This window comes from Protopterus annectens, chromosome 3.part0, assembly GCF_019279795.1.
Source record: "Protopterus annectens isolate FY-2018-M chromosome 3.part0, PAN1.0, whole genome shotgun sequence".
NCBI lineage: Eukaryota > Metazoa > Chordata > Ceratodontiformes > Protopteridae > Protopterus > Protopterus annectens.
Window position 1 is genome coordinate 1,809,595,907 of NC_056731.1, and position 20,799 is coordinate 1,809,616,705.

General features: G+C 36.3%; 1 protein-coding gene across 2 annotated transcripts in view; it reads left to right on the forward strand.

The window, feature by feature from the left end:
• Nucleotides 1–20,799, forward strand: part of PTH1R (parathyroid hormone 1 receptor) — a 1,409,870-nt gene that overhangs the window by 728,484 nt on the left and 660,587 nt on the right. For both annotated transcript variants that reach the window (XM_044065852.1, XM_044065853.1), the window contains exon 2: nt 13,660–13,765. In XM_044065852.1, coding sequence (XP_043921787.1) covers nt 13,660–13,765 — 106 coding nt within the window. The remainder of the gene's footprint in view (nt 1–13,659; nt 13,766–20,799) is intronic.

Genomic DNA, 20,799 nt, shown 5'->3' on the forward strand with positions numbered 1-20,799 from the left:
CCACACATATTCCATTTATGCATTTTTACTTTTGTTTCTTATACTTTTTAGGAGATGACGCATTTCACAAGTTATATGAATGAACCTTAGTGTGTAGAGTTTTACATGCTCACCAAGGAATGAACCTTAGTGCATAGTAATATAAAAACTGAAAAGGTAAATAGTTTGTTCAGTGGTTTGAACTGCTTTCTATACAGCAGAGTCAAGGACAGCATGCTTAATTTTTATAAATGGATGACAGTTAGCAATGCAGTAGTACACAAGGGATTTGAGATGCATTTCTTCCCATTTTTGGGTGGCTGACTAGACATTTTTTTCATTCATTATTTTCTGTGTTTTGATTGGTTTATTTTTAGAGAAGTTTTGCTATTGGTTTTATTGAATTACTCCATTGAATTTTTTCATTCATTTGGGATTTTACATCCAGTAATACCAGAGGGCAGAGAATAAGACATGTTCTTTAATAAATTATCTAGGAAACTCTTTTATTGCTTTTTACTTATATGTTTTTTTCTGGCATTTGAAGGTTTCAGTATTACCCCACACACGGTGTTTAATTTTGGTGGATAGAGTTCTGAGATTAGTACCTGGTACGCATTATTTTGAATTTAGAATCTGTGCTTCTTTGTTTTTCTGTAATATATCAGATGGGCCACACAATGATTTTTATTGACAAAATTGTGGAATATCCTCTTAAAATGACTTTTTGGGGGAAGATATTTTATTAATTAGAAGGTTTTCACTTTGCTATTTTATCATTTTGCTTAAGTGAAATTGGTACGACTTATTTATGTTAATGCCTTTTGAACTTTAATGTGAATTTATATAATAAAAATGGTTAAATATATGTTTTTCTTTTTCTTTTTATATTTCTGATTTAGTCGTCACTTTGGGTAGAATATTCATTTCTTGCGTGAATGGAATTTTGGAATATTTCTGCAGATTTTTAATACTTGCTTTTCAGTTTTATCTGTTGTTATTATATCTTTTATTGGGTAGTTATTTTTTTTACCTTTGGGTAGATTTCTTCCAGATTCCTGTCATTGTATTTGATGGCCATATCATGAATTTCCACAATGATTTTATAAATATATATATATATATATATATATATATATATATATATATATATATATAGATATGATTTATTACTTATTAATCATCAAATACAGTAATAACTGGTATAGACAGAGTTTATTCCCGCTGGGAGACGTGGGCAACTCAAGTAAGGTCATATGCTTGTAAGACAGCTGTGTGAGTTGTAAGCAGTATTGAGGTGACAGTATTTTCAAAACTAAAATAGGGCTGATCGAATACTATGGCATGAAACAATAATCTGAATGGAAATTACAGAAAGGAAAGATTAACAATGTGCCAGTAAACAAAACAGAAGTAAAAAATATGTAAAGTAAATTTCATATTCAAAGTTAATAACCATAATCATTAAATCCACTAATATGTGTTTTCTTTTGTTTCTGTAACACCAACATTGTCTTCAAGAAGTAAAAATTTAATGCCAAACAATATATTCACATTTTTGCAAATCATTGTTTATTGCACCTATTTTGAATTACTTCTTAACATCAAATGTATAAAATGGTCATGGTTTAGAGTTTCTCCCCAGCTGGCTAATCCCTTTACTACTCAGTGGCAGAAGGCATTTAAAGAGAAAGTACAACTGTCATCCTTGAAGTGGCAATCACATAGCTTCCTGACCCTTAAACATCACTGTGTCTGACTTTTGTTGCTAACTTTTACATTAGAAAATACTCTAAAATAAAGTGCTATAAAATTGAAGAAAAATGTCAGAGACTTGATATAAAGTTTCAGGAACTGCTTAGTGTTTTTGAAAAGAGGATGTGTGTTCATAGATAAAGTCCTATTCATGTGGGCAACTTTAGCAAATTTACATTGAAGCATAATAGAATGTCTTTAGTCGAAGAACCTTTTCATGTGGAAAATAGCCTGGAAGCAGATCTGATTTGCCAAGAAATTTAATAATGCAATTTTTTAGTTGGTAGCTCTTTAAATGCATCTATTTTACATCTGACTCCATGAAGAAAACATATATCATTAAAATGCAAAGCAGTGTCCTTCTTTTTGAAGCTGTACATACTTACATGCATATATACAGTTAGACAAACAGATAGATACACATAAACCAATCACTCAAGCATGCTGGGAGTCAAAAAGGCAGTCCAACTTAAAAAGTTAAGCTAGATTTGTTTGACGAATTGTTGAGTTAGAGAAAATCCTCCCTATGCAAATATAACTGATCCTGAATTGTTGTAATCTTGGGTACAAACCTGGAGTTGGTTATGTTTAGATATGGTATGGTAATACTCAGCCATGATGACTGAAAGATTTCTGCTACCCATCCCCAATCAAAATTCTTCCTGCAAAACATACAGTGAAATATATTAAAAGTGATGAATTGAGTTTCCCTGGTGTGAGCTTTGATGACGTTATGGACACCATATGTTAATATAACATGTCACCTGTCAGCATGCTTCAGCAGATGACAGTGCAATTTCACAGTTTTGTTTATTATAAAATTGTCTACTTTAACTAAAAATATGCCTTTTCATTTGCAACAGTTTTAGAACAACCCATAGTTCTGCTGCAGTGGCATATACAATTAAACGTAACATTTACATACATTGTTTTAATTAACACATGACATAGCATTTACATACATTGTTTTAATTAACACATGACGTAGCATTTACATACATTGTTTTAATTATCACATGTAACTTAGAGATTTATAGTCTTGCAGTCCAGTGGATCATTGAAGAGCCTAACCCCTGCATCATTTGCCAGACTGCTAGACATTTCAGACGCTATCTATTGTCACTACGTTATAGAATAAAAAAAGCTACACATACCCGATTATGTCAGGGATGTTTATGTTAAACTAACTGAATTAGGGGAAATAACAACTCAATTATTAGTCTTTGGAAGCTGCAGTGGTTCTTCAGTTTCAACATTTTAAGCAATATAATTAGATATCTGGACACAACTGTTAAACTCTGTCTGAAGTTTTGTTTTTCTGATATGTTTTGTTTTCCTTAATACTGTGATGGATAAATTTCATAAATTATTTGATGTGTGTGTGTGTGTGTGTGTGTGTGTGTGTGTGTGTGTGTGTGTGTGTGTGTGTGTGTGTCTGCGTATGCTTGTGTGAGTGTGTGTGTGTGTGTGTGTGTGTGTGTGTGTGTGTGTGTGTGTGTGTGTGTGTGTGTGTGTGCCTGTGCGTGTGTGTGTGTGTCTGTACATCTGTCTGTCTGTCTGTTCCAAGGAGGGAATTCGGAGTGCTATCATAACACTCTTAGTACTTCATTTTTTCCACTTGGCAGAGTCTTCACAGTGTGTCTGGAGGAAGCTGTATATTTTTTTGCTAAAACAATTCTGTAGTTTTCAGCTTATAACATAATTATTCCCAGCTGCTCTATAAATAATATGGTAGGCATGAATCATGACTAGAAAAATATTTCCCTAACTGTTTTCAGTGCAAATGAATCCTTGTACTAAACTCATAAAATACGATACTATATTTGCAGCTGGAAAAGGATACACTATGTAATTTTATTACTGACTTTCATGAAGGATTTTAACAGATACATCGCATTTTCATAGCTAAGCAAATTAATGTTTTGCATTTTGAAACAGCAAATAGTTTCTAGGTAGTTTTGTATTAAACTGAGAACTGATTACATTGTTTCCTTTAATTTAATTCATGTATGAGACTGATGAAAAATATAGCTGTGATCTGTGAAGACAGTATCAAGAAAATATCCACTAACTATAAGAAAATTCTGAAGACAAATTATAATGTCATTAGCAATTTAATGAGGATAAATAAGATTTTATTCAGCAGCCAGGAGCCTTTTAGGACCAGTGTGCAACCAGGCAACTTAGTCACATAGCAACTGGCTGCAAGTAGAATATAATCATTTCTGGAGTAGAAGATAGCCGTGCATATGTTGTTGCAGTTGACTGCAAGCCATACTAAGAATGGACAGCAAATGATACATGCCTTACTTTAGTACAAATGCAAAGTTTGCAGACATATATTTTAGGATGTTCTTATTATATCTTCATTCAGCTCCCCAATATAGCCTTTAACTTGCATTCAGTCCTTGCAAAAATTAGATTTTATGTAAACCTTCTTTGTCTGCCTCTTAGGTCACCTGTCAAAACAGCCTATCATGTACCGATTCATCTTTATTTATGGTACTAGGTTTCTAGGACTCTCATTTTTTCTATGAAAAACTGCATCTTTTATTTCCATGTGAATTCCAGCTCCATCTGCATACTGTGCTGTTTTACATAGGGAGAGTGTCCCTTTTTACTTGTCAAAATAGTACATAACATCATTCATTTCTCACAGTTATTCCAGCAGTTTTGGTTATCCATCAGCAATGGAAGACAGAACAGAATACCTATCCCATTACAATTTGAAGATTTAGTGTCATCAGCCCATAAAATGAGTTAGATGTGCAACAGAGCAGGATGAATGTAAAAAAGCAGCAGCTTACATCAGACCATGCTGTAGTGTCTAGTATGTACCCCAAAATTTTACTTATCTTACTTGCAAGAGAACACATTCCAGACTCAAACAAATTGAAGAGTTAGCCTGAACCTCCTCTTATAAAACGATGCCGCACTTTTAGCCCATTCCTAATAACCTGTCTCCTCACTCTTTTGTAACTAATTTATTTTAAATCTACGTAACCAGTTTTTGTGAATTACTTTGTCCTCTTGATCATATTTTTACTGTTCTTTATTTTATTTTAGTTACTCTTTTTGGTCCTGATTCAGGGGCTTCATATGTAAGTGTAATCAATGAAGATACACTTTGGTAAGGTGCATTCCATCAAGCCTAAAACAGGCCCAGTCTCCAGAATATTTGGGTATGTAGGTTCACTGCTGAATTCATATATTTTCTTTTCTTGCCTTCTCCTTTTTGGTATTCTTCTTTACAAGTCTGCCTCTAATTATAGACAAAATTATGAAAATTCCATGAATTTTTTCCTTATCAACATGTTGTGTCTGAGCTGCGGTGGTGGTGCTGCGGTAGTGTTGTCACCTCACAGTAAGACGTTGTCCTGTTCGATTCTCAGCTAAAGCGTCTTCTGTGTGGAGACATGCGTGAATGGGCAGAACTTCGTTGAAGGTTGTACATCAGGCCTGGCAAGTCGGTACATAAAAATCTGCTGCCAATCATTAGTGGACTTGAGTTCCACTGTGGCAGCCCATAACCGGGAAAAGCAGAAAGATACAACAACAACAATCAACATGATGTGTCTAAGCATTACATCAGTCAGTTATTACTTTGGAATAAAACCAGAACATTTTCTCCAGTGAAAAGTTTATATAGCAAGCCTTTCAATTGCCATCTGGCTCAGTACAGGAGGCAGTTGACTCCATCTCATTCCATATAATTTTCATTGATTAAGTTTCTGTATCCATTGTGTTAGACCTAATATTTTCACTATTGGAAACATTCTTCTCCTCTCTCACACCACTGTAAAACATAAGGCCTCAAGGCTCATAGTACACTGCAACTTGCAACAGAAGAAATTAAAATGTATGGCATGACTTTGACACCTGTACCTAAAGTATTTGCGTTTGTATAATGCCTTTCCTTTTTCTTTTTTTACACAAAGCATTTAATTGCAACATTAATTGCTTAATATAATTCACAAACACTCTTGATGTCCATTTCTTGGCATGTTTAATAACTTCTGTTAATGTTGCTTCTCCTGCCAAGTCCAACACTTGCCCAGTGCTGTAGGAATATTACAAGAAATATACTAGGTTAACTCATGTGATGCTGAAGACTCTTTGTAATGATACCTCAGATTGCTGTCCTTGCATGCCTCCCCCACAGCTGATTTAAATACTGACTCATATGGCTCACATCCCTTCTGTAGTCCTCAAAGATGCTGTGCCCACATAGACAGAAAAGTCAGCTCACTTTCCCTTCATCAGTATAATCTATTGACCTCTGCTCTGGATAATATGCTGTTATCCAAACTAGACTGTGTACTTTAGAAATCGTTACATTCCCTCGTGCCATAGGTTTAATAAACCCTTTCTCATACTACCTTTCACTTCTCTTTTACCAAATGTGCTGTGATTCAGGAGCATCTGATTGGCCAAGAAATTTAATAATGCAATTTTTTTCAATCGATAGCTCTTTAAATGCACCTATTCTACATGTTTTTTTTTAAATGTTTTTATTAAGATTTACAGATAAATAGCAAAATGTAACATTACAATATGTGTAGAAATTGAAATGGTAAACAGGAAAACAGGTAATACAAGAAAAAAATAACACAAACAACTATTTACAAGGTGTCTACATAAGGTAAAAAGATAGGAATTTTCTATTAGTTTATACGTTGCCAACTGATTGAACAAACATCATCATTATATTAGCCTGCAGTACGGCCCATACCAATGGTGCTGCCCAAATTAGTATGAGCTCTTTACAATATCGAATTTTAGCCAGTGCAGTAGCTATAGCCAGGTAAATCATTTACCTTTCAGTTTCCCATTCCTACCACAGACAGGTAAAGTTCTGGGTCTGCATTTTCTACCCAGTCCTACATCTAAAACGACACTCTGTTATAGTGCTTTAAAATTCATTCCAGATTGCTAAATCATCCCTGACCTGTTACATAATCCCAGCCTAATTTGCTTTTGATTTGCATATTTCAAAAAGTTTGCAAAGAGCTTGTTAAAGCTCTAACCAGATATACTGCTGCACAGGCAAAGTTAAACAGCTCTAACAATGATGTCACCTCTGCAACTCGCAGCTTCTTCTTACCTTTCAACTCTGTAATCCTAATCAGAAAGCTCAGTTTCTCATGCAACAATCTGAAAACTGAGCTGTCATCATTCTCAGTGCCTAAGATGGTCAATGCCTCTCTGAATCTTACATTTCACCCTCAGCTAAGATTATTTCCAGATATTGACACTGCTGAAAGGTCAGTATTCCTTGATTGGCACCCATTCCCTTTTCCTATAACTATTTGGTACGCACTCCACTTTCCAGTGATTTGGTAAGATTTGCATAATGATTAAGGTTTTCACTTCATAGACACAAGGTACAAGGTTTGATTCTAACCTCAGCATATTGGATAAGATTAAATGGCCCCTCAAGGCAGTTAGCCTTGTACAACCCTATGAATTTAAGTAGGTAGTCATCTAATAGTGCACCGCTATTTTACCTGAGGCACCTGATTATTAAATACAGTGCAAGGCTGTGCTAAACCTCTCAAAAAGTGGCAGAAGTTGCTGCTTATCCCATAAGCATGAGCTTGTCATAAATATGATTCTCTATTCAATTTCATACCCAAAAGGCACCCAGTGTAGTCCTGGCTACAACGTGGTAACAATTGGAAGGCAGACTCTTTGTCCATTTTAATCAGTCACAGATTCTGTTCTACCTGTATAATCCTGATAACATCCTCCTGGAAGGCATACTATACTCTACTCTATCTGTCTCCCTGTCAATTGTTTCAGTCACTGAACTCATCTGCCAGATAAAAGAAATAGTGAATTAAGTAGTACTCACTTGGATTTCTTTTTAAGAACAGTCCCAATGGGGAAATCGTAAGTTGACTCAAGGGAGGGATCCCCAAATGTAATCATTATTTTATCCATTTTCTTATAACTCCTATAAGCCATTGTTGGACATGCATCTTTTCTTTTTTTTCAGTAAATATCTTTATTAAATTATCATGTATGACATAGGCAATATTACATTTATAAAAATGAAAAGCAAACAACATTGATGCCACTTTAGTTGCAAACATTATACACCACAGACACCATTGAAACAACTGTAGTTGCAAACATTATACATCACTTATAATCTATCCAGTCATTCTCAGTTAAGCATTATATAGCTCATTCAAATCCTGCCTCTTAAACCTCATTTCTTCTCTGCATATATTGTTCCCACAATTCCCATTTTTTCTGTGTAGTTTGCTCCATCCCTCTTCTAAAGATCCCAATTCCAGTTGTTTTATCACTGTTACTATATTTTCTACTTCTAGTAAAGTTAGTCTAGACTTTGATTTCCATTTTGGAGTAAATGCCTTTTTGGCAGCCACCATAATTAGACTCAGCAAGGCTTTACTATGTCTATGCAATTCTAATTCTGTATTATAGCTCAAAAAATCATCTTCCCAGTCAGTCCAATCCACTCACCCAACATCTCTGACAGAGCAGTCTGCAGAGAATCCCTAAAGTCTGCAAACTCATTACACTACCAAAAATATGTTCCCAGCCTCTTCTTTCTTGTCCATCACACCTCCAACATTTGCTATCCGTCTGATGAAAAATTCTTTGGAGTCTTCTTGGGGTATATAAATACCTATGTAAACACATCCAGGCAAAGATCCTAAATATTCTAGACTTTGTTGCATATCTGGGAGATATACCTATATCCCCCATTGTCTCCTTGTGGATTGCTTATTCAGTCTCTCTTCCCAATCCCTTCTAATTTCCTCTGATTAATTATTATAATTATCATGCAACATTTTATATGCTCTACTAATTATTTCTTTTTTTAATGGCAGCTTCTGTTCTAGATTTTATTAAAAGCTCTACCAGTGCTGGTCTTTCATTTAAGAAACCTCTATTTCTTTCTCTTTGCCTGTATTCTGATATAAATCCTTGATAGGGAAGGCAATCTCTAATATCCAGTCCAAATAACTTCTTGGCCTCTTCCCATCCTATTACCTTTCCATTTCTAGTTATTTGTCCCCAATACCTTGGACCCTTTTTTATTGAGAAAACAATGAAATAAACCAGTTCCACACAATTTGGGATTATTTATATTATGAAGCTATTAAATGTGATCATTAAATGTCTCATTTTTCTGTTTTTATTTTCTTGCTCATTTATTTTTCACATAATTCACAGTGATGCACTTGCAGTGAATTTTCATGGTAACTTTAGTATTTCTTTCTTTTGGGAAGGTAGAGCAAAGTTGCAGATATATTTGAGGAGGCTGCTACTGTTGCACCATATTTATTAAAATGAAACGGGTTTGCATTGGCTGGATCTCAGTGTTACTTAAGAGTTTGTATTACTTTAGACCCAATGATGCGACAGCTGCATGCCTTCTGCCTTGTTGCACAGGCTGCACAAAGAGGCTTAGATTGATTCTCTTCTGCAGTCACAACAGAAGCACGTGGGCCTGGGATCTCATGTAACTAAAGCACAACTCTAGCTACAATGCAGTCATTGCACTGTATAACTTCAGTGCTGACTGCATCCGGAAATTTATAATGTGACTGGGTGTCACTGGCTTTTGTGCTCCATACCACTCCTATGATGTAAGCCTGACAAGTAATGTTTTGCTGTATGCTGTGCTTGTTCAGTTTAGGTCAGTATTCATAACTGGGGTACTACATAGCAACTTGCACTGCATGGAGTGAGTAGATCAGATGTCTCTTCAGTATTTAAAGATTCAAAGACATGTACAGTCCCACTAGAGAAACATCTCATTAAATAGAAATGCACTTCTGTACCATTTCACTGAGCACCCAATTAAAGAGGGCTTCACTGCAGTACAGGTCCAACCAGACAATACACAGGTACATACTACCCCAGCACACACAAAACTGATAGATGTGCATCTACACTGACAAATAAACACACACACCCATGGGCGCGCGCACGCACGCACACGCACACACACACACACACACACACACACACACACACACACACACACACACACACACACACACACACACACACACACACACACACACACACACACACACAGAGCAGCCTTTCTGCCATGAAGGTTAAATACAGCTTAGGGAATAATGCAGTCAGAACTGTGCTCATTCTTCGTAACTTGTATCCTGAAGTTAAAGATTTGCTGTCTCCTGTCATAACTTCATTTTATCTGTCAAATCCCACTTATTATTTCAGAAAAAAATTATGAAAATATGCTTAAGATTCAGTTTTAAGTTTCCAGTAATATCAAGGCTGAGATCTGCACTAAACATAACTCCTACTGAAGCCCAAAACAATCCATCAAATCTAGTTCAAGAGTGAACTATCTATCTAAACTGACATAACTTGCTTGTAGTATGACAAAAGAGGTAAGGATTGTGAATTGGTGATATTTTTTTAAGTTCTAGTCCTAGGTTTAACAGTTTCAGCTCTCAGTTGCTTATCATATGATTTTCAGCAAGTCACTTAATCAAACATTAATTCTTGTTCATCCCTGTAAATAGACATTTGTATTCACATCACTTGAGTAACACTTGAACAAAGTAAGAGAACAGTCAGATAACACCTCCTTGCCTTGGTGCCTTACTTGCTCCATATCTCCATCTTTTTCTTTAAAAAAAGGTTCTTAATAAGCCTCTAGATAAAAAGAGTATTCAGTGTATGACTTATGTTACTAAACATGTACCTATCCATTAATCCCACAGCTGTTAATTATATTTCAAAAATCAAACTCGTATTGGAATGTTAACTTTAATCTTAGTTGTAAGTGTCAGTTTGAATATACCCATTGCTCTTTGTTTAGTCGGCTTAGATTTAGTTGTAAACAATGACCTTAATATAAACATATTTGTAGTATGTTGCTCAGTTAAACTTGATCCATTTTTTTATTCTTGTTTTACCTTTAGCTTCATTCCTATCATCAAGACCTTCTGCATAAAGGAAAGTGGAAGCCTAACTATTGTATTAAGTTTAAATATATGTATAATTTTTATACAAACTGTAAGCCTGCAGCAGAGAATGTAAGAGTGCCTGCTCTACAGTCATAATAAAGTCTCTAGTTTCTGTTGTGCAAACTCACCCTACTTCAGTTGCAGATAGTCAAATGGTAAGATATTATTATTATGATGAGGTGTATGTACATTTGAAAAATTTCAGGCACTCCCATCAACTACTCATTTATTAGTTCTAGGAAGTCCTGTTTTGGAAACCATAATACCTCATTTCCCATTGCCTGCTAGTCTGTCTTGTGAAGATTGGTCATATGTCAAATAATCTTTCTGTTTAAACAGCAGGGTTTATTCTGCAATTAGGCCTACAAAACAAATCACATTTTTCCTTCAATGTTTGTTTCTTTTTTGTCAAGATTCTCATGAAAATCTATGAAGCCTTCACAGCAAAGTAATACAGTATGCTGACGAGACATTAGCCAAATGTCCTAGCGATGAGTCCATAGGCATATAAACGAGTATACAGTTCAGATGAATGCCATATTGCAGCCATGTTTGACTAACCAGAGCATGAACATAACTTCTGTAAATAGCTTATTGCCTTTTATTGTAAATACTTGCATAATTTATTTCACCTGTCTAAATCTAGTTATTATATTTCAGATGGGCACATAGGCTAGCTTTTGCATTAGGTATACTGTTGATTGACAAATCCAGATACTTAACATGAAATGCCACATTGCATTATTTTCTTTTACCAAAACAGTAAAAAAATATGTCACTAAAATCTGAAATGTCTGTGTTTGTTTTTTAGAGTTCAAACAACTTCAGCTTTTCTCTGTCTCATATCATCTATTAAGAGGCGATCCCTGCTTGACTTACAAAGCCATGTCTGACCCAACCCTGTTAAAAATGTTACACCTAAAGAAATCCCAATCCCACTGCACCACATGCTCCAGGGCCCTCAACCTCATTACCACAATCAATAGAACATGCTGGAGGAACAGGTTCATAACCCAGAGACTGGCCATGCTCTGGAATAGACTTCCCATACATGTCAAGCAGAGCACCTCATTGGCTCTTTTCAAGAGAAATCTTGATGAGTGGATGGGAAATAGAAAGTTCACCCTGGGAATCACTCCAGTGGATCTACTTGATAGAGGCACTGGGAACTAATGGCAGCATGATGCCAGGGCACGTCTATCGGCTAGGCTTGTAAAGGCTCCAGGGCTGTTGGCCTAGTACACACCTATGAACCTATGAACTGTGCTAGATCTTTAAGTTAATGTATGATTTTGTTTGTTTATTTTTGTGATAAATCAGTTTCATTTTCACATTTTTCTTTACAAACGATGCACTTCATTTCATTGATAAATATAATCCAGCGGGGTTAGCTTTATTTACTTATTTGTTTGCATTGTTTTTTTATACTTTTTCATATTGATCTTTTGTTATAAGTGAAATGAAGCAAACTGTGTGAATGAAAATGATGTTTTTTTGTATTTTAGAAATTAATTTTAACAGCCTAGTCTGTCATTATCTAAGTATGTTTCACATATTTTCCTTCTGTCTCTGACATAGTATTCCTTACTTAGACATAATTGTTTTTTTTTTTTTTTCGTTTGTTTTGAAATATTTAAATTCATTCTGAAATGTTTATCTTGTAAAACCCACCATGGAATGCATGCATCCAACATTATTTTAAGTTTCACTGTCAGAATGCGCTATTGCAGCTTTCCCTGGAAAAGTGACAGCAAAGAGCATTCAACAGTCAAGGCTGTTGTGTTATCCTGGGGAGCCTAGGAAGATGTATCTGATAAACTGATAAAGGAAACAGAAAATTTTTATCCACAAGCATAAAAACAGCTGCATAAAGCATGAGGGAACAAGTTATAAAATAAGAAAAGTAAGAACGTGACGGGGAAAAGATTTTAAGGCTCTTTCTTATAATTTTATGTTCTGGTCCCAGACAAAAAGCTTGGTTTATAGGTCACAGCTATGTATGCGTTATAGGGTCAGATCCATAATTTAGGTATTTCACATCTTAGGTTCTTCAAAGGACTTACAACATTTCTTAATACTTTCATCATTATGTTTAACACATCTGTTTAAGATGTAAGGGCTTCCTGATACTGCTGTAGGTACACTGTAGTTTTATTTATTAAACAATGATTCGGATCTCAATATTTACCTGTGAAGCCGCATTGGTCCTAGCAGTGTGGTCTTTGACTCAATCTTTGTGGGGCAGGGATATGAGAATGAGCCACAAATATGACAGTTGGAGTAGGTACAACATAGGCTTGGCCACTCAAATTGGTAATGGTATTGCTTGTTGGCTGCTTGTAAGGGAATTCGATATAAAATGATAGAGGGGCATAGATGGCATCTGTGTTCACATAGGTACCCACATCTTCACCAACGGGAAGGCTTAGCCCATTTATACAAAATGGTTTAATTGCCAGGATGCTAGTAAGAAGAATATTAGTGTTTGCATGGGTAATGGCTCCTGTGGATGACTGCAACCCTAGGGTATCTGAGGAAATTCCCTTCACCCCCCACAGAAATGAATGGACTTGAGTCTGATAAAAGAGGGCTTGATGATCAATGAAGCTGAGGGCGGGGAAGAACCTAGGAAAAAAGGAAAGAAGAATATCTACATCATAGGGAAGATCCGCATCTTTTCTTTGGTGTAACCTGCATGAGTTAACAATGTTGTTTTTAGCTCTATGAAAATATACCCATTTCTGTTTAACAGCACACAGTCCCATAAACTTCTTGACTTTACATTTTAATATATGTGTCAATCTGATGTAGAAGGACACTGAAAAGTAAAGCTATATAAACAATTTCCTGTTAAAGATGGAGTGTGCTGTGTGAAGACCTGTTGCTGAGTTGAGTATGTTGTTCTGATAGTCTTTTTGTCTGCTTTTCAATGCTGCAGGTTGATGCCGATGATGTCATTACAAAAGAAGAGCAGATCTACATCATTGTGCAACACAAGGCAAAGTGTGAGGAGCGATTACAATCAACAGCTCATACACCACTTGGTAGGTGGCACGTTTGTATTATGCATCAGTCACGTCAGTTATGATTTTCCATTGTCATGCTCAGTAAGGAAAGTTCCATGACATCAATAATCAGGGTTTCTCTAAACAGTCATCAGTTTGAAGAAATGCTGAAGAAATTTCAATGTCATCAGCTTCCGTATTATGACATTTTTATGTGAACATGATCACAGTCTCTGACACACATGATGATCCACACATAAACGAGTATAAAAATAACACATGCTGATGCACACATGCACGAGTATAAAAACAACACATGCTGATACACACGTACACATGAGTATAAAAACAACACATGCTGATGCACACATACACGAGTATTAAAACAACACACGCTGATGCACACGTACACGAGTATAAAAACACATGCTGATGCACTCACACACATGAGTATAAAAAAAACACATGCTGATGCACATGTACCCGAGTATTAAAACAACACACGCTGATGCACACGTACACATGAGTATAAAAACAACACATGCTGATGCACACGCACACGAGTATAAAAACAACACATGCTGATGCACATGTACACATGAGTATAAAAACAACACATGCTGATGCACACGTACACATGAGTATAAAAACAACACATGCTGATGCACACATACACGAGTATAAAAACAACACATGCTGATGCACACATACACGAGTATAAAAACAACACATGCTGATGCACACACACATGAGTATAAAAACAACACATGCTGATGCACACATACACGAGTATAAAAACAACACATGCTGATGCACACGTACATGAGTATAAAAACAACACATACTGATGCACATATACACATGAGTATAAAAACAGTGTGGGGTTGGTATAGTATCTCAATAGATACAAGACAGGCCTGATTTAAATAATTCCACTAACAAAATAAATAAATACATAAGTATGAAAAATGCAAGATATTCCTATGTTTTACAAGGAAATAGCCATCATCAGTTTTATACAGATTGAAGAAAAATGACATAGATCTGAAACATCTTAATGTAATGTAAAGTAATAAAACTGAAATCCAAGGGTCCTATTTTTGATTATAACTGAAATTCAGATAGTTTGTGTTGCTTAGAAATGAGGGCTGCTATACAAAGTGTTGTATTTCTTCAAAAGTTTCTCAGTTTTTGAATCTGAAAAGGAGGCAGCTTTAAACAAAAATGGGCTGTAGAGTATCACAAGGTTCTTGACACTTAGTGAACTATATATATATATATATATATATATGTATAAGCTGCTCTTTAGAAAAGAAATGTTCATTGTCTTATAAGAAGCTTTCTGGTAAAAATGCTTTGTGAACCATTGCTTGAAGGTAGTTTAAAAAAACCCTACACTACAATTGAATAAGTGTTGTGAACACTTCTCTTTGTGGTCTAGCAACTTTGGAAAGACCTGCTTTTAAAACTCCTCAGCAGTAAAATCCAGGGCTGCTTTTAACAATAGATTAAATATTGCTATTAAGCCCAGATCTGAGACTTATGTGCCTCTGTATGCATTGGGATATTTTCATATTGTGTTATGAACAGCAGCACACTGTAATAGAGATCATGTCATCTTTTAAAATTAACAGTTGTATATGTGCCTTGTTTTGATTCAGTAATTAAATTAATAATAAATAACTAACATATTTTTGATAATTTTTGCCCGATAGACTTAAGTAATCATGTTGGATTTTCTATCTGCTCATCTAACTAGGATTTATTTATTTATTTATTTATTTATTATTTGTTGACCGGGACACATTTGCAATGGAGGCCTGGGGGGCAGAGCTCCAACATACAGAAACATCATATAACAATAACAATGAATAGTATACATAATACATAGTGTTACAAGAATATATGATGGACAAGTTTAATGAGAGTAGTTGAAAGAACAACAATATTCAAAGGTAATTAAGTGAAAAAAATTAAAGGTGGTTAGTGGTGTTTAATTTAGTTACTAAGTTATGTCTTGTACTTGTTTACAAAGTTACTTAAGGTATGTAACAGCTGTAGCTGTTGTTTAATGTAGAGAGTGTCTTTAATCATGTTTTTAAAAGTACTGTTATTTTATTTTGCTTATTTTACAGATGTAACGTGTCTTCAAAGATGCGGATGCTTCCAAACTTATCTGATAAAAAATACACTAGTGCACATTTTACTGTAGTATAAAAGCAGCTAGATCGATTTCACTTATGTAGCAATTATATTCTGTTAGGAGCTGAAGAAAAATAATACCTGAGTTTGTTTTCAAACTGATAATTTTAATGTGACAATGTTACAACAATTTGGCTCATTATCTCAATATTTCAGTGCTGGCATAGAAAATATTACTGACATGTTTTAGTTGTCAGGGAAATGTGAAAGGTTTGTTTCTGCAGCTTTATAAGTAAGTTAGCTTAACTGCTAAATTCAGCATTTAATGTGTAAGTAATTAATGTACCGACAATTTAACAGGCCTGTGAAGATTGGGGAAAGATGGGCAAAGGCTGTCAGCCTAGTCAAATAGAATTTGATACATAATTCTATCATTTGTATAAATAAGTGTAAATTACAGGCTTGCATTCTTAAATGAAAGAAAACATTGTAAAATGTGAACTTCAAGATTGTTGCAACATTGCCATCTGCTGTAAGGAAAATCAAGCCAAGCGTTTCAATGTTCTTTGAAGTTACAATTATCTAAAAAAACTGTGCCGAAGCATCTGGCTGAACATATTCTTTCTATTGTCTTAACTTAAGGAATAATTGTTGGAGTATACATGTGAAATGTCTTTAATTGTTGTAGTTTCCTGAGCAGGTGTTAGCTTGCTAAATAATGCAGTTTGTTTGCCTGGGAACTCCAGACTAAGTGTCAAAATTATGTAATGTGAATACTGGAAAAACCTAAGTGCCAAAATGATGTAATTTGGGAGGGCCTTAGCAGAGCTGTTTGTTAGTGTTTTAAAAAACTATTGTTCAGTGAAAGACTGAAAGCATTTGTCTTGGACCATCAACCCTAGTACTGCTTATGCTCTTTATGTATGTAAGTAAGATTATAACACTGTGTTTTCTCTTAAGATTAGATAAAGATTAGAAAATTAGATTGAGTGTTTTTCTTTGACATCAGACCTGTCCTACTGTATTATTTTAAGTTTCTGTGTGATCTCTGAACTTTTAGATATCTCTGTGGTGTAGTAGTATTGTCTTGTGTTTTAATTATTTATTATTAAATGTTTTAAAAACCTTTACCTGTGGCTAGTTTGTGTAGAGAAGTGTGTTCTAGAGTACATTGCATATTTATAGAGGTTATCGTAATAGGCCACACTAATAAGCCTTAGACTGAATAGTCACATTACCAATTGGATAATAATATTGCACAGTAATAATTGGACACTCTTTCAAGGGCTTTTGGGTAGTTGATAATTATATTAGCTGGTGGTGGCAGGAATAACTACCATATAGTCTGGGTAACGGAGCACAGCTGGAGAATCTGTGTCAGCCTTTCCCAGGAGTGTCTGTGAAGTTGTATAAATACTTATCTCAAAGTGTGGGTGTGTGTCAGCTACCTGGGCAGGGACATGAAGCACTGGTTGGACAGAGAGGGTACCAGAGGTTAGCTTGCCAGCTAGGCTGAGATCTGGACCCTATAGCTATGCCAGTGGGGAGTCTTATTGGGGACCTGGAGAGCAAGGGAGAAACCAGCCCCAGATTGACTGTGATCTCTGTGTGCATTTAAGGGAAATTGTACTTTACTGTATGTATTAGTTATCCTTTCCTCTTCTAGGAGATGACCTCCCTGGTGTTAGTGGTGAGGATTGAGGCTCCTTGATTGCTGGGCATCTCAAGGCCAATAATTATTTCTGGTTGTGTAAGTATTTATTAAGTTTAATCCTCTAGTAACAGCTGAAGTAGGATCATACTACTCAGCTGCTATAGCACTAAACTGAGTACTAAGATGTCTCTGATTTTCCATTACTCAGCTGCTATAGCACTAAACTGAGTACTAAGACGTCTCTGATTTTTACATTACTCAGCTGCTATAGCACTAAACTGAGTACTAAGATGTCTCTGATTTTTCCATTACTCAGCTGCTATAGCACTAAACTGAGTACTAAGATGTCTCTGATTTTTCCATGACTCCTCTCAGCAGTGATTTTATTTTAATTAAATAGAATATGGTGACTCATTTAGGTACAACATAAGCAAAAATAAGCATAAATAAAGAGACCAATTGATGTAGTGGTTAAGGTCTATTTCTCCCATGCACAAGGTACAAGGTTTGATCATGACCTCTGGCCAGTGAGTGTTTGGAGTTTGAATGTTCTCTCTGTGTCTCTGCGGGGTTCCTCCCACCTCCAAAAAAAACCATGCTGAATGTTTCCATATCAGACTCACCAATGAATCGAGCTGTGGGCATTAGCACAGACTCTACATGCTGCCTTATAGGCATCTAATGTGGAGGGCAGTATCCTCAATAGAAGAGAACATGGATCACAGACTGCATGCTATGGCAGGACTAGCCAGTTGATAGTGTAGAGAACATGGATCGCAGACTGCATGCTATGGCAGGACAAACCACTCTTCAGTGTAGGCTCTAGGTGATTTGTTTATGTTGACCAATGTCACTAAAATGGGCATTATACATGCTAAGGGAGGGTGGGAGATGTGTGTGTCTGCACAGCCCTGAATCAATAAGCTGAATGTAAAACCATGAACTAAGATTTGCTACACCAGATGCAGCTTGGAAGTGGATGGCATGATGATCCAAGAGACAAGAAAGATGGAAGGGCAGTGCAGCAAATGGGCTGGGATCCAGAGTTTACTACTCAGGAAGATGACAGGCTTGTCTAAGAGAGAGAAAGATGAGTGAGGGATCATCAGAATTAGTGACAGACTCATGGCAATCAGACTCTAGTGTAATGATAGGGCAGTATTCATAATCTCAGCCTACATGCCAGCACATGACTGGCCAACATGCATCTCAGTTAGACTTCCCCCAGTGAAACAGCATAAACCGCTGTTGCGACAATCAACTGCAAGAAATGCTCAGTTTAGGCTCTAAGGTCAACAGAGACCAGGTGAAGACCTGTACAACAGTTCAGGGAATTACTCAGGGCTCTAGCACCCCCAAGAAGAGGAGCACAATGAGGACAGAGAGGGATTTGAAGAAGAATGGCAGAACCTCAAAACAACATGTGTGAAGGGTACATACAGAAAGCTGGTAGTGGAATGCAGAAGAAGGAATGCAGGAAAAAGTGGGAGACTGAAATGACAGACCAGGCTAGGAAGGACTGGTTGGCTAATAAAGAACCTAAGAAAGGAGTTGTGGTGGCAACAGAGACACTCTACCAGCATCTGGAAAGTGACTCAGTAAAAGAAACTATATCAGGTTGCAAGGCAAAGATAAATAAGATTATCATACATCCTTCATAAGGTATGCCAGCAACAACCTGCTCATCACAGATGGAAGGAGTATTTCCAACAGCTTCTGAATGAAGAAAACCCCACATAATCTGTAAGTCAGCGAAATCAGCAGGCTCAGATGTTCATAGCAGATATGACGAAGATGCTGGGTGACACTGAGTGAGATGGGGAAGAAATGTCTTCTGAGGTCATCTGGAGAGGTAGGTGTATCCCAGATGACTGGAGAATAAGCATACTTATGCCGGTGTACAAGAACAAAGGAGACATCCACAACTGTGGACAGTACAGGAGCATCAAACTTGTGTGACACTGCATGAAAGTTCGGGTGAGGGTGATTGATAAATGGATATGCAGAGTAGTAGAATGTAAGATGGGAGATAAGCATTCAGCTATAGATCAGGATGTAGCACAACTGACCTGATGTTTGCAATAAGACAGATAGCTCAGAAGAGTCTAGAGATGAGGAAAGAGTCCAACTGGGCATTCCTAGACTAAAGCATATGACATGGTCCCAAGAAAGCTGATTTGGGCAGTACTGCAGTGGTTCAAAGTCCCAGAAACATTGGTAGAATTAGTGCTATGCACAAGGACCCAATGACTTAAGTACAAACAGTGTTCAGTCTCACAGAGGGGTTCCAAGTGGGAGTGGGTGTACACAAGGGTTCAGCTCTGAACTGCTATTCATACTAGGATTATATTAGCAAACAGATCAGAGGGGAAAGATCAACAAAGATCAACAAAATTGCTGTATGCAGATGATGTGGCATTACAGGCAGACTCTGCACAAAAACTTCAGCAAAGGAAAGGGGAACGGAAAGCAAAACTGACATCATGTGAGATGAAACTGAGCACAGATATGCCAGCGGTAATGGCAGGACATTGGGGAAATCAGAAGAAGCTGAGAAATGAGATAGAAGGGAAGACAGTGGAACAGCTTCAAGTATCTGGGAGGGGTGGTTGAGGAGGGGAGACTGAATGAAGAGGGCAAAGTTAGAATAATTTGTAAGCAGGGGCTTGGGAAGTGAAACATTTACAAGCGGGGGCCTGGGATATGTCTATCAGTTAAAAGTATCCAACTTCTATTTGAACTGATGTTGTCCCTTGCCAGAAAAAGTGATTACTTGTCTATTCCCCTTATTCTCTGCCATGTGATTGTAGCATATGTTTTAAACTTTGTTAACACATCAGTGTGTTGAGAAGTGTACTAAAAGGTTTAAGCAGTTTAGAAAGTGCAAATAAGATGTAAAATAAATATATAATTTTTCTTCATATACATATATTGCCAGCTAATAATCAACATCTGTACCAAATGAAATGACTGGTTCTTTCTGATATGACATAGGCATTGATGAGTTGTAGCAACTGTAATTAATATGTGCAAAACACTATGCATAATAGTCATGGATGCTAAATGAACATTTTTAAGTAGCCTTGTCTGATTACTGCTGTGCTATCTCCTTACTTTAGTATTTTATCGGCCATATATGAGTATGAAATAATACATTTGGATCAGTTTTAAAATGTTTGAACTCCTTCATTTTCATTTGTATAGCTAACTACCCAGAATGCATCATTTGGGCAAGAAAGGAAGATGCAAAGCATACAACCTTTAGCCTGAGTAGTTT